At 39.3% G+C, this 14,568-nt stretch overlaps 4 protein-coding genes across 4 annotated transcripts; 1 reads left to right on the forward strand and 3 right to left on the reverse strand.

Annotated features, from left to right (window-relative positions):
• Positions 1-911: 911 nt before the first annotated feature.
• LOC104415186 (major allergen Pru ar 1) lies at positions 912-1,762 on the reverse strand. The gene is made up of 2 exons (XM_010026438.3): positions 1,499-1,762; positions 912-1,399 (listed from the first exon to the last, which is right to left on the reverse strand). The coding sequence occupies exons 1-2, from the start codon at positions 1,680-1,682 to the stop codon at positions 1,101-1,103; spliced, it is 483 nt and encodes a 160-aa protein (XP_010024740.1). The 5' UTR covers positions 1,683-1,762; the 3' UTR covers positions 912-1,100.
• Positions 1,763-3,939: 2,177 nt separating this feature from the next.
• LOC104415187 (major strawberry allergen Fra a 1.06) lies at positions 3,940-4,789 on the reverse strand. The gene is made up of 2 exons (XM_010026439.3): positions 4,520-4,789; positions 3,940-4,408 (listed from the first exon to the last, which is right to left on the reverse strand). Exons 1-2 carry the CDS (start codon positions 4,701-4,703, stop codon positions 4,110-4,112), a joined length of 483 nt encoding a protein of 160 aa, XP_010024741.2. The 5' UTR covers positions 4,704-4,789; the 3' UTR covers positions 3,940-4,109.
• A 4,885-nt stretch (positions 4,790-9,674) lies between these two features.
• LOC104415189 (major allergen Pru ar 1) lies at positions 9,675-10,508 on the reverse strand. Its single transcript, XM_010026440.3, has 2 exons — positions 10,251-10,508; positions 9,675-10,151 (listed from the first exon to the last, which is right to left on the reverse strand). Exons 1-2 carry the CDS (start codon positions 10,432-10,434, stop codon positions 9,853-9,855), a joined length of 483 nt encoding a protein of 160 aa, XP_010024742.1. The 5' UTR covers positions 10,435-10,508; the 3' UTR covers positions 9,675-9,852.
• A 2,876-nt stretch (positions 10,509-13,384) lies between these two features.
• Positions 13,385-14,181, forward strand: LOC104415190 (pathogenesis-related protein STH-21). The gene is made up of 2 exons (XM_010026441.3): positions 13,385-13,646; positions 13,748-14,181. The coding sequence occupies exons 1-2, from the start codon at positions 13,463-13,465 to the stop codon at positions 14,044-14,046; spliced, it is 483 nt and encodes a 160-aa protein (XP_010024743.2). The 5' UTR covers positions 13,385-13,462; the 3' UTR covers positions 14,047-14,181.
• The last annotated feature ends 387 nt before the right edge of the window (positions 14,182-14,568 follow it).

A 14,568-nucleotide genomic window follows, 5' to 3' on the forward strand; every position in this document is an offset into this window, starting at 1 on the left:
TCATGGCATTGGCCCACGATGCTATAGAGACCATCGTAAAAACCCATCAACTTTATTTATATGAATATCATTGACTTGCGCACAATCATAACTATTTTTCATTAAAAAAAAAAAAATCTAGAAAGACATTAGTTACTCTAAGTCAGAACTCTAAATTAAACCCTCAAAGCGAAGCACGACATCACAACAATTAATGCATAGATATATGGATTTGCCAAAAGGTATTCCTCAACCAGTTAGCACAATCTCATCGCTTTGTTTTGGCCCTACTGGCTGTCTTCTTATTGAGATACACATATGAATTATATTAGAAAAATATCACATTACATAATTGATGTGGAGTGAAGTAGTTATATATACTAGTTGGCCCACAATTTATTGATTTCAACTTTTGAGTGAGGGTGAGTGGAATTGAATAAATTGACTAGTTCTGAGTTGAGCTCCCACTTGGTGATCTCTTAGTTGAAAGTATCGGATTTCTATCATGCGTCCAAACAAATGATTGATTGGTTGGTCTCCGATGTGTATTGGAATCTTAAACTTAATAAGGAATCCTGTGAATCTCTTCAGTTGCCAAGTGCGGAAGGAGATAATAGGTGAAAGACGCGTTTGAACTGGTTGGCGATCATTAGAGATTCGAGTTGAGATAATTTTAGAGGTGAAAGATATCTTAATTAAGGAGGACCATACCTAACATTGAGCTCACACCTGAGTTCATTATTTTTTTTATTTTTATTTTTATGTTACATGGTTTTCGCTGCAAGTTCCCGTTTCCTCTGGAAGCAAAAGGCACAATTTCTCTCATTGACGATTAATTAATCTCCCTCAACAATTTGGGCGTCTTCTGATAAGTGCGGGTCGGGAGTGCGGCCCTAAACTTGACGGATCATAAGTGAATAAAAAAATAATTGTAGTCATATAAAACTTCATTATTATTTACCAAAGAAACTTATTTATTCCAATTGATAAATGCCGGAAGAGCTTAAGAGCCACGACTTGGATCCCAAAGCAAACTCCGTACAACATGGCCCAAAAGAAAACATTAATGTATAAACCCAAAGAGTTTTTGCCGAAAACAAATGGTCTAATTAAAAGGCGCATCAAGCATAGACATCGGGATTGGCCGAAAGGTACTCCTCGACAACCTTGTATAGCCCCATAGCCTTATCTTTGCCTTGTTTGATCTCATCTTGCTTAAGCTCCACACCAGCTTTCGTGTGGTACTCACTGGACATCTTGCATATGCATCCACCATTACTTGAAGCCTCAAATTTGACCTCATAGACAACAGATTCAATTTTATCAAAAATCACATCACCTTCAATCAAGGTATACTTGCAGACGAGGTTATCAGAATCGAGAGCATCGATCTTATGTTTCAAATATTGCAAGTGGCCACCTGACATAAATTGAAGGTCTTGCTTAGAATCATTACAATAGAAACCAATAAGAAGGACAAATATGTGTATGCGCATCACAAATTAAGGATGACAGTTACCATCGGCAAAGTTAGTCTGCTTAATGCTTCCAACTCCTCCATCTCCTTCAATGAAATCAATGCTCTTGATGCCTTGGGGGGCAATTTTGGGGATGAGATTGTGGGAATCGAGAATCAAGGCCTTGAACATTCTCGATGGGGCAATTGGGGTAGTGAATTCTTGGGTAAAGGTAGTGATGCCCATATTTGATTTTAAGAGTGAAGATCTGAAAATGGAGGAGCAACGTGAAAAAGATTTGCTTGAAGGCAGAAGAAGACTGCTGAGTTTGCTGTGAAGATGTTGAGCAACAACTTGATGGGTATTTATAGATTCTAGGAGATGCGTGTGGAATGGTGCAGTTGTTTTCGCTGACGAAGAATTCAAGTTGGATCTCTATCGGTAGCACTCCACTTTGGACTGGCCCCACTTCTAGATGAAAGAACATGTATATTCACATTGTAGGAGATTGACTTACGTACTACGGAAAATTATTTAGCACATCATTTGAAACTCCCAATTTGCATAGACGGACTTTCCTTCGACCCACAGCTGGAAATAGCTTTACACGCTGGAGAACTCATCGGGTGCATCGTTGATCCAATGAAATCATCCGTTGAATTATGTGGTTCCCGCGATGGGTCCACAAGATTTGATTAATCACATAAACTGGACCTTTGTCTGTGGCCGTTGCTACTAATTTTCCTACGTGTCCTACTCCTGGTTCATATGCTTTGATTTTTAGTTTCTCGACGTCGCCATTCTCCGGCCCTGCCCCATCCTGTGCCTATCCCTAAGTTCGATGAAGGTTCAGGGTCAACTCCCCATGTATCAGTATATCGCGGACACCGACCAGGGTGTCTTGTAGAAAGATGCAGGCATACCCTGTACGATGCCGAATTAATTACTACCGCGAGCATTAGAAATCGGTAATTCTTAATCCTTTGCACATCCGCCCTAATCCAGAGTTTCAAAACACGTACGCACGCAAAAGTTATGCTGGAAGTTGGGCAGACATAATTTTTTTAATTCTTAAAGTTATCAGCAGCTGGTGCTCGATTTGTTGTCGTTTCAGTTCTGGGCCCTGTGACTAACTAAATGAGTGTAAACATCTTGAGCTGGGCTTTGCGACTCTCCCGATGCAAGATATGGGGATTAGGCGTCCGTCAGGGCGATGGCTTGCTAAGTGAGAGCAGCTAGAGCTTCTTACAAAGTTATCATAACACTCGGCACGGATTCTCCCAGACTTTGTCAATTTGCAGCAATTGGTTGACTCGGTTCATTATGATTAACATGTTTTTTTTTTTTCTTCATTTCGGAGTCACCAGTTACCTGTTTTAGGCCGGTTAGGGACCAAGTAAAACTCGGAAGGTCGTTTGCTTTTTGGTCGGGGGAAGGTCGTTTCAATTTTCACGAGCTCTATGGTTATGCTAATTATCTAATTAGTGCCCTTGTAGTACCCTAAACTTACAGTGTAATCGAAAATGTGATTCAAGTGGTCTTATCAAATTTTAAGCTCCTAGGTACATTTCACTAGGTGAGCAAAAAGGGCTATCTGTCAAACATATAAAATAAACAACACGCCAAATTGAAGTAAGCATGTAAATGTAGAAGACGGAATGTAAAGTGTGAGAAAAGTAAACCCAACATGGTGTCAAGCAAAGAAGTACATGATCTTGTTATCATATCACGGGACAAGATCCCAGTGACTAGTTTCATAAATTAATCATGCCAATACCTCAAACTAGATAACATGAAACGATCATGAACTAGACAAAACAAACCAACTAGCTAAGTAATAGCAACAACAATCCAAACTATACGCCACACTACTCTTTTTATCTTTTCTCTTTGCCAACTCTTTTCTTTTTAATTACGCAAAATGACATGATCTAGCGTCTATATTATACTAAAAATTCTAGCTATGGCTTGCATTAGATTAGGAGAACGCGAAATTAAACATGGACTCAAAACATTACTTAAAATTACTACCTCCGAGAATGCTATTTTTCTGTAATTTTTCATTACATGCTTTTTGTGCCACCCTTTCACATACACTAACGGCAATATGATTAATCACTAAGATCACAATAAATAGAACGATTGAACACAAATAGACCACGATTACACTAATCGAAGCATAATAACACCTAAAGATTAGTGTATTGATGCAAAATGACTAGGGTTCATTTTGTGCATAGTAACTCTAGTTTTTAATGGCGATGTGGAGCAAGGAATGCGTGAACATACAAACTGACGTTTCGTTACCAGGGTCCGCTGTAACCAGCAGATTTGATTTTGGAACCGATTTTCATTCAGAAAAAAAAAATGCATGATGAACTTGCAGGTGAAATTTAGGAGTTAACACTGGATGATTTGTTGATTTGAATGATCGGGACATCAATATAGGAAACATGAAAATGAAAGAGTGAAGAGTCAATTATGAGAACTCTTCACTCCAATCTGATATTAAAACATCAACAATTCCAATGGAAATTTATTGATAACACCTAGAATTACAATTCAATCGCACTAAAAATTACAATAGATCACGCTTGCATACCCCTTATAGTGACAGATAAGGGAAATAAATTCAAAATGACACATGACGGAAATGGCACAAGAAGTTGTGATTTAAACATAAATATTGGGGTTAGCCAATAGGTACTCTTCAACAACTTTGTAAAGTCCCATAGCCTTTTCTTTGCCTTGCTTGATATCATCTTCCTTAAGCTCCACATCCCCTTTAGTGTGGTATTCACTAGTCATCTTACAAACGCATCCACCGTCGCTCGAAGCCAAGAATTGAACCTCATAGACAATCGATTCGATCTTGTCAAATATCACATCACCTTCAATCAAAGTGTACTTGCAGACCAAGTTCTCGGTGTCGAGAGCATCGATTTTGTGCTTCAAGAACTTCAAGTGACCACCTATAATACCATACAAAAATCAGATAACATTCTATAGAAGGTATATAAATAAAGAGACATTCATATATTTGGGAAACCAATGGGACTCTATGAGCATCATTATAAACTAACCTTCGGCGAAGTTGGTGACCTTGATACTTCCAACTCCTCCATTTCCTTCGACGAACTCGATGTTCTTAATACCCTGAGGGGCAATCTTGGGAATCAGGTTGTGAGAATCAATAATCAAAGCCTTGAACATTCTAGATGGAGCAATGGGGGTGGTGAATTCTTGGGTAAATGTGGTGACACCCATGTTTTTGTCTTGGGAGAGGAAAGGAATCGAACCAGAAATTTGGGGAGAATATGAAGGAAAATGCGTAAGTGCTTCTTACTAGCGGAAGAACTTGAGTTTGATGCAGAAGATGAAGGACCGAGGAGCTATTTATAGACTCTCGAAAGGGGCTTACCTTTTAAGGCCTTCACATGGACGTTCAAGAGAGCTCAGAGCACTCCACGGAGGACTAACCGACCAAGGCTTTGTTTTTCCTCATCTTTTTTTTTTTTTGGTTTAAGTATAATCGTTTGAAAGTCTTCACTTCATTGGCACGGACCCGCAATTTTCTAGAACAGTCACAAGGGGAGAAAATAGCCCTTCCCACTTGCCAGCGACTTGGACCGAATTGCAATTGGCAAGTTGATACCAATTTTATTTTCGAAATAAGAATATGCTCTACGTAAAGAGGAAAATGAGAAACAAGAAATTGGAAGTAATTTGGAAAAAGTTGGATGAAATTCCATTTATGTTATAAGATTATTGTAGATAGAGTACCGGTGGATGAATTGTTGGCCTTAGGCGACTTCCTATCCGAGTTCAAGGGCGCACGGGAAGGGGAGAGAGATGGGCGCGGGCAATGACGGTGATGGTCAATTAGAGTGGTATTATCACAGCGCGCACATGAAAGAGGACGAGCAAACAGGAAGGAGGAACACAGATGGAGAAAAAGAGAAGAAAATAATGAAAAACCATTCTCTCGTCAAGCTTTTTGACCACCGAGAGATTTAACATTGCTAAATATTTGCATTTTATATTGTTTTACATCCTTTTTTAAGGTTGCTTTATTTGATAAAAAAATTAAAATTTATCCTGTAGATTATTAATATCTGATATAATAATTTCCATATCATCGTAATATCTAACATTAGATCACAAAATAATTATAATGAAGATAATAAATTTTTATAATAAGATATGAACATCAATAAACTTTTTCAGTCTCACTTTTAAACACACCACTAAACAACTGAAAAATTAATAATTTTCTTAAAAAATAATTTTCGAGAAAAACATTTTCCTCTATTAAGAATTTTTTTCGAAACAAACACATCAAAGTTTAACTTACCATTTGAAATTAATTAACCTAAGAAAAAGCTGGACCCCAAGTCAATGTAAGAAAAATCAAGCACTTTTTCTTTCCTTACCCTTCTAGCTGCCACATATAACTGATTTAGATAACAATCACTGTGGTACCTGGACCTTAGTTGAACACTCAATTGAGTGTTTGATTTACTTCATTATCACATAAAAGCCTACTGCATGATAACTTCTACATCTCGTGTTGCAGTTTAAAGCTTTTTAAAAAATTTGTGCTTGAGTATTGATACACTGAAAAATATTACAAAAACACAAATTATATGTCAGGAGGCGGACTATATATCAATGGGAAAAAAACAACAGCCATGATAAATGTGCTACTTTGAATATCATAAGATCATGTTGAATAGTCTGCCAATTCGGACTTATTAGAAAATTGGTCGAGCGTACATGACTTTTGGCATGTGATGGTTTATGGAAGTCTAACAGAGACATTGCAACCACTTCATGTTGGGAAGATGACAACCTTTACAGAGAACTTTTAGGTATGTGTTCACAGACTATAGTCCAATATGAATGGCATAATATTATATTTGTTCTATAATTACAAACTTTAGAGGGAATATTTTGATTCGCTCGAGACCAAATTGCCACATGGATGACCTGTGATTCATTTGTCTCTATGACAACTTAAACATACATGACACGGATCTCTTTTTCTGAAAAAGCAAGTTATAAGGTCATAATTACAACACTATTCTCAGGAATTCTTCTATTTTTTAGGCAAAAAGGCCGAGAAAGTTATATTAAATTTTAGTTGAGAACAGGAATATAACAATGAACATAATGTGAGGCCGGGTTAAGAGCCCAGAAAGAGATATATATATATATATATATATATATATATGCTATAGAATGTAAGCCTTTGCAAATTGAGTATCAGGGTTATATTTTGGCAATCGCTCCTATTCATTTGGTTGAGGTTATACTTAATATTGAAATTTGACTGAGTCGATAAAAGTAGGTTAGTTATTAGAAAAAATTGGCAAATCAGAATTAACAATTTACCGGTCTTTTTTTTCTTGCTAAAAGTAGGTCAGTAATTAGAAAAAGTTGGCAGGTCACAATTAACAAGTTATTGCTAGGATACATGTATGAGTGAGTTGTGTTAAAATCCTACATCGGAAAATTTATATGATATAAAAAAATTAATATATCTTAATTGGCCTATAACTCATTAGCTTAAAGTTTTAAGTGAATGTGAGTACTGATGGACTCGAATTTGGACTCCATCTTGGCTATTTTCCCAAGTGAAGGTATTAGATGGTCATCACAATAAATCTTGAAAGAGCAATAAGCAATTCAATAATGGATCCATTACCTTGGATTTAGCCCAAGTAATATGCATTGGTGATTATCATTCATCACTACACGAGTGTATCATATTTATACATCAGTTGCTTAAGGGGAAAAGTGCCAAAAAAGTCATAAACCTTTTGTCTTTGTGCCGATTTAGTCCTAAACCTTTTTACATTGTGCCAATTCAGTCCTTTCCGGCCAAAATTGGCCGGAATTTGCTGACTAGACGTCAGCTGGCTGACGTGGCCAGATCGGCGCTGATGTGGACTATTTTTAATAATATTTTAATATTTTTCAATTTTTCAATATTTTTAATTTTTAATTTTTAATTTTTTTTTCTCTTTGTCTTCTCATCTTCTTCCTCCAGCCGATCGCCGGACCTCGGCAACCGGCCAGAGGCGACGGCCAGCGAGGTCGAGGTCGACCTTGCTGGCCACCTCGCCAGTGGCCGCGAGGGCGGCCTCGCGCTGGGCGGCGAGGCTCGCCCTCGTCGGATTTGGCGAGGTCGAGCCTCGCCCATGGTAGGCGAGGCTCGACCTCGTCGATCCGGCGAGGAGAGCCTCGCCGCCCGGCGCGAGGCCGCCCGAGGCCTGGGTGGCGAGGGCGAGCCTCGCCAACTCGGCGCGAGGAGGCGGCCGGATTCGGTCCTCGAGGTCTTATGGAACCGAGGCCTATTGTCGTCCTCCTTCGACACGTCGCGCCGGCGGCGTGGAGGCGAAGCCGCGGCGCGCACCGAGAGTGCCTTCTTGACGATTTTCAGGCTCGGGTCTTCGTTTGCTTCCTCGTCGTCGTCGCTGCCACCGAGCGGCACCGCGGACTTCGGCTCGTGCTCCGCGTCGTCTCCTTCGCCGAGCTTCGCCACCATCGGCTTCGCTCTCCTCCCCATGCTCCACGCGCCGAGCTAGCGGGGCTCGCCCTCGCCGGCCATGGGTGAGGCGACCCTCGCCGATCCGGCGAGGGCGAGCCTCACCACCCAGGCCTTGAGGGCGGCCATTGGCGAGGTGGCTAGTCGCCGAGGTTCGGCGACCGGCTGGAGGAAGAAGATGAGAAGACCAAAAAAAAAAAAATTAAAAAATAAATAAAAATATTAAAATATTAAAATATTAAAATATTATTAAAAATAGTCCACATCAGTGGCTCTGCGTCTAGTCAGTAAATTCCGGCCAATTTTGGCCGGAAAGGACTGAATTGGCACAACGTAAAAAGGTTTAGGACTAAATCGGTACCAAAAAAAGGTTTAGGACTAAATCGGCACAAAGACAAAAGGTTTAAGACTTTTTTTGGCACTTTTCCCGTTGCTTAAGCTATCACATATTTCCTTCTAGCCCTAAAAGAAATCCTAATAGCAGCTCCATCGCTATCCGTCATGTGCCTCGAAGCTCAAAAAGCGCGCGGCTCGAATTGAATTATAAATTCAGGCTCGGTGGCCCCACCCGGGCGTATAAGAGCCTGAAAGATCCGTTGGTTTGATTTGGGTTATGGGTCACCAGACAATTTTTCTCGGCCCTAGCATCGCTTCAGTAGTTACAATCACTTTTCAAAAGTTGCCTTTTCCTGGTTTTGAGGTGCTAAAAATTTAATACATATATTGCTAAACACAATTTGCAGAACAACTACAGTAAAACACAACACAATTATACCGCACAGGCTCGAAATGATCATTGTGATACCTAACTGTGTCATATAGAGGGATACACAATTTAAAAAAGAGTTTATTAATAAGTATCCCAAAAGCACTAATCAGTTAAAAAATTAAACACTTTTCAATGTACTGACTGTGTTTCATGAAGAGTTAGTGTTTTCAAAATTGAATTATTCCAAAAGTAATAAGTGCTGGAGACACTTGATAACTCGACCCATTTAGAAATAAAATACCAGATCCGTACACCCTTTGCAATGGGAAGTGGGGTCATTAAAACTGAGAACAGAATTCCAAGTTGCGTCCCGTCCTTGAAGCTTTTATAATGCGTGTCAACATGGGTCGCTACGTCCGTCCTTATTAGCCTTGTGAACGGATCATTAGAAACTGCCTGTCTCTCTGGTGCCATGCGCCATCAGCAAAAGGAGAAAGGAGTGATCGCTAAGGTGAAAGGATTCAGACAGATTTTAGGATGATGAAAGGGACATAAATGGACTGCACTACACATTAAATAATAAGAGTATTAGAAGGTAATCTATGCCAACAATAACGAGCACATCATTTTATTAATTAGAAGAGTTTGTGACATCTTTAAATCTCACATCGATTCGGAGAGACTTTATTGAATGATGTATAAGGTAATATTCACATCAAATAACCATCATCTTGTATGGTTTCATCAACAATAACGGGCCCATCTCTGAGGTCACATATGAGGCCATAAGTTTTGTTTTTATGTCACATCATTTTCGCTGCGAGTTCCCATTTGTTCTGGAGTATGGTTACAAAGAAGCAAAAGGCGCGTTGCTGATTAGTAAATCTCAATCAACAATTTGGGCATCTTCGGATATGGAGTTGGGCCCCGAACTCGACGGATCATAAGTAAATTCAAAATAAAAGTAGTCACAGAAAACTTTGTTATAACTTCCCAAAGAAATTTGTTTATTCCAAATTGATAAATCCCGGAAGAACTTAAGACCCAAGACTTGGATCTCCCAAAGCAAATTCCATACAACATGGCCCAAAAAGGAAAAACAAATGATAACTCCTCAGAGTTTTTGCCGAAAGCAAATGGTTTAATTAAAAGGAGCATCAAGCATAGACATCAGGATTGGCAGAAAGGTACTCCTCGACCACCTTGTACAAACCCATAGCCTTCTCTTTGCCTTGTTTGATGTCCTCTTCCTTGAGCTCCACACCAGTTTTCGTGTGATACTCACTAGACATCTTGCAAATGCATCCGCCATTGCTTGAAGCCTCAAATTTGACCTCGTATACTACCGATTCTATTTTATCAAAGATCACACCACCTTCAATCAAGGTGTACTTGCAAACGAGGTTATCTAAGTCAAGAGCATCAATCTTATGTTTCAAACATTTCAAGTGACCACCTGACATAAATTGAAACTCTTGCTTAGAATCACTATAGTATGAATTGATAAGAAGGGCAAATTCGAGTATGCAGTTCATGGACTAAAGATGATAAATACCTTCAGCAAAGTTAGTCTGCTTGATGCTTCCAACACCTCCATCTCCTTCGATGAACTCAATACTCTTGATACCTTGGGGGGCAATCTTGGGGATGAGATTGTGGGAATCGAGAATCAAAGCCTTGAACATTCTTGATGGGGCAATTGGGGCTGTGAATTCTTGGGTAAAGGTAGTGACACCCATGACTGTTTTTAAGAGGAAAGATCTGAAAATGGAGGAGAAAGATTTGCTTGAAGGTAGAAGAAGACTGTTGAGTTTGCTGTGAAGATGTTGAGCACAAGGGATGGGTATTTATAGATACTAAGAAATGGGTGTGTAATGGTTTAGCTGTCTTCGCTGACGAAGAATTCAAGATCAATCTATCCGTAGCGCTCCACTTTGGACTGGCCCCACTTCTAGAAGAAAATCACATTTAGTGACTTTCATAGAGATTGACTAAGTCCAAGATTCTAGATATAATAATAGACTTCAAACGAAGCATGCCTGTCATTGACCGCCGTAGTACGGAAAATTCTATATCTTAAGGTGGAAGTAACACCATACTTTTCTAGAAAACGTTGTTTTCTTCTCTGGTCTTCTTTTATTTATTTATTTATTTTGACTTTTGCCCATGTGATGCCAATCCTAACCTAACTGTGATGGTAGAGATAAAATAGGCTCAATTCATTCTTTACAAATCTAATAATCTTGTATCAGTTACCTTCAAAGGTTTTTTTATTTTATTTTATTTCTATCACCGCTAATTGACAAATTTGACAGACATGGAGTCTGAAGTGGAAAAGTTATTCACTAACTCATTACCAAACTATAACTGGATGCACTTAAAAACGGTTTGTCTTTTTTTGTATGGTTTTCAAATTAAACCATTAGAAAAGATTATGTCCTAAAACCTTGATTGGGGTCTTCCCGATTGAGTTTCTTTATAGTGTTCAAAGTAAAATTTATTATAGATTTGAACGATTAATCTCCAATCTAAATAAAATAACATTGGTTTGACAGGGTTATGGAACTGTTCAAGTCCATTGAAGAGCACCTCTTAGCAAATCCCGCTTTTTGTGCTTAAATGCTCTTTTCAAAATCGTTTGTGGTGGTAATTATTGGAACTAGATTAGCTTTGTTTTCCCTGTTTCTTTTTGGCTCTAGCTTGGAGCTTTTGTGGGAGGAATGGTTTTGGATTTGTTGGTTTTGTGTATGGTCATGTCACAATACAACTTGAAAGAGCAATGATCAACTCAACAATTGATGCTTCACCTTGGAATTGCCCTAAGTAGATCTCCCTTTGTAAATATCATTCATTACGTTGAACTTGCACGCAAATATATTCTACTTATAAAAAAGTTGGTTAAGCTAACCAAAATTACCTTTTGGCCCTAAAAGAATAGTCATTCTAACGCCTCTAAAGTTATCATTCATGTACCTTGAATTCCGACAGACCAAACGGCCTGAATTGAATAATTATTTCTAGGATGCTACCTCACCTAACCTTGATACTCTCTCTCTCTCTCTCTCTCTCTCTCTCTCTCTCTCTCTCCAGCTGTCATTATCAACGGCATGCCCATCATACCATCACCCACATCGTCGACAACCTTTGCCCACAATATGTTTGGCAAACCTACCATCAGTAGTTGCCATCCACACCTGGCAATGCTGATGATTTGCGGTATTCCTTCCTTGACGTTATGAGCAACATAAATTGGGGAATTATCTAATCAATTATTGGATCCGGTACAACCTGTTTGGATGAACGCTAAACATCCAATAATTTACGATCGTCAAAAGGGAATCAAAATCTAAACCCATGCCTAATTAGACCAGGTTTCAATTTAGAAAGTAAAGTCAGTGAATTGTAGCTGAATACATATATCAACTACTCGATGATTGAACTCTTCAATGCGCATTATTATTGCACTGACACCCATCTAGACTAGATACACCTCAGCATACGCGATTAGCATCATTTTGTTGATTTTTTCCTCATAAGAGCTCTTGTTTGGTTCCTACTCAAACTGGAGACGAGTTTAAAGTTGGAATGGTCGAGCAACGAAATCCAAAGTCTCCTCTGCAACGTCAAAGGATTAAGGGCCTTAGGGCTACCAGTGGTGTTTTCATAACGCTGTGTGTACTCTATACCTAAAAACTTAATCAATCATTCACATTTTCAATGCCGGTGAGACAAAATTTAATACAGGAAATTATTCTCTCTTGACCCCATGCACGGGATTCCTCAACTTTGTAGTTGGCCCACGAAATTTGACGACGACTGTTCGACAGCTCTTTGCACTGAAAGTTCCGTCGTCTTTGACTTATCTTGCTTTTTATGAGTTGAAGTACTTTTCATGATCTTCAAGAGAGGTGACGGTCCGTACAGTGCAGAAAGCGACAAGAGTTTGGAAGGTGGCTGGCTGCTTGTATTCCAATGCGGAGTTCTCTCTACGAATTCTGAAAGGCACGCCAAAAAGAGTTAGGTGTTCTTGTCATGACATGGAAAGCAATCATGAAATGAAATAGGTAACTTCATTTTTTTAAAAACATTTGCCCAAAATCAGTTGGTCAATTTTCAGATGACCTGTAGAATCTTCACATTGAATTTGTCATTTTCAATCACCAAAGCGGCAAAAAATTTCACCGGTGGAGAAATCAATACGTACGGAGGTCAATGTTCATCGTGTATGGTAAACAAAGTCAATCAAGAAGGGCGGGAAAGAAGTGGGGGTGGGGGCGCGGGGGCATGGGGTCCGTCCAAATTAAATAAGCAGGTGTCATTGTATGACTTTAGTCAAATTTATTGGATAGCGAAATTATTTGGTGTTTCTCCGGAAGGAGGAATGAAAATACAAAGTGATTTACGAATTTGACTTCTACTTTTCAAATCGATTGCACATAATTCAGGGGTCCTCTTTCCTATTTTAGGATTGCCAACCATTCCTATAAATATGCATTTACATTATGGTAGGTCCATATACTATGCGGACAGGAAGAAAATTAAAGGACGGTGGCTAACGACTGACTAGTCGGTTTTGGAGTGCTGTCGGTATGAACCCTTGAAATTATGCAATGAGAAGCCAAATCAATTAGGCCACTCATCTATAAATACGCACCAGATGATTACTCTTCGGCATCAAGAAGAACTCAAGCTTCTGCATTCTGCCGAGCATCACTTGTAATCCTTTCAAATACTTCATAATCCATCTTCTTCATTTCCATCAATAAGATGGCCGTCACTAGCTACACTCAGGAGTTCACAACTCCAATTGCTCCATCCAGGATGTTCAAGGCTTTGATTCTTGATTCCCACAATCTTATGCCCAAGATTGTTCCTCAGGGCATCAAGAGCATCGAGTTCCTCCAGGGAAATGGTGGAGCTGGAAGTATTAAGCAGACCAATTTCACCGAAGGTTAGTCATGATGTGAACTCAAGTTGATACTCAACATATAAATGAGGGTTCTGTTGTTAGGATTTCAATCAATGTGTTAACTTAAGCAATTGATATTTCAGGTGGTCATTTGAAGTATTTGAAGCACAGGATTGATGCCATTGATGCTGAGAACCTTGTGTGCAAGTATACTTTAATCGAGAGTGATGTAATTTTAGACAAGATTGAGTTTGTTGCTTATGAGGTCAATTTTGAAGCTACAGATAATGGCGGATGTGTGTGCAAAATGACCAGTGAATATCACACTAGAGCGGGTGTAGAGCTTAAAGAAGAGGACATCAAACAAGGCAAAGACAAGGCTATGGGACTTTACAAAGTGGTCGAGGAATACCTTTCGGTGAACCCCGGTGTCTATTGTTAAGCCGTTGCCCTTGTGCTCCAATAAGTTGTACTTTCACATACTTCAGCTTTGCTGTTTGTCTTGTTCCTCCGGAACTTCAAGTCCCATCATGAAAAAATTTATTGTATTCATATATCATTTATAAGGGAAGGATGGGCTTTTGATTTGAGATTTAGTTAAAACAAATCAAGTAATTTTTCTTTCCGCGATTTTTTCAATTGAATTTACTTACATACTCGAACTCTCCGAAATCAAAACTTTTAGGCACTGCGCACAAGCAATTTAGAGAGAAGCACAGACCAATTGGGTGTCGCCATGATTATAAATTTGTTTGGCCATGGAAAGGAGTTTGCTGCGAACATTCCTACTAGACGATTGGAAGATGGGCGGTATGTTGGTGAGAGTGGATCCAAGTTGAGGGATGAGCCGATGAGAAGATCGTCGTACCCGAAAAACCGGGATTTACGTATGGGTTGCTCGTCCAGATGATTACAATTCAAATAGTACTAATGGGGAACGTCGACACCTAATTCTTAACCAACA

The sequence above is a fragment of the Eucalyptus grandis genome, chromosome 8, assembly GCF_016545825.1.
Source record: "Eucalyptus grandis isolate ANBG69807.140 chromosome 8, ASM1654582v1, whole genome shotgun sequence".
In the NCBI taxonomy this organism is placed as follows: domain Eukaryota; kingdom Viridiplantae; phylum Streptophyta; class Magnoliopsida; order Myrtales; family Myrtaceae; genus Eucalyptus; species Eucalyptus grandis.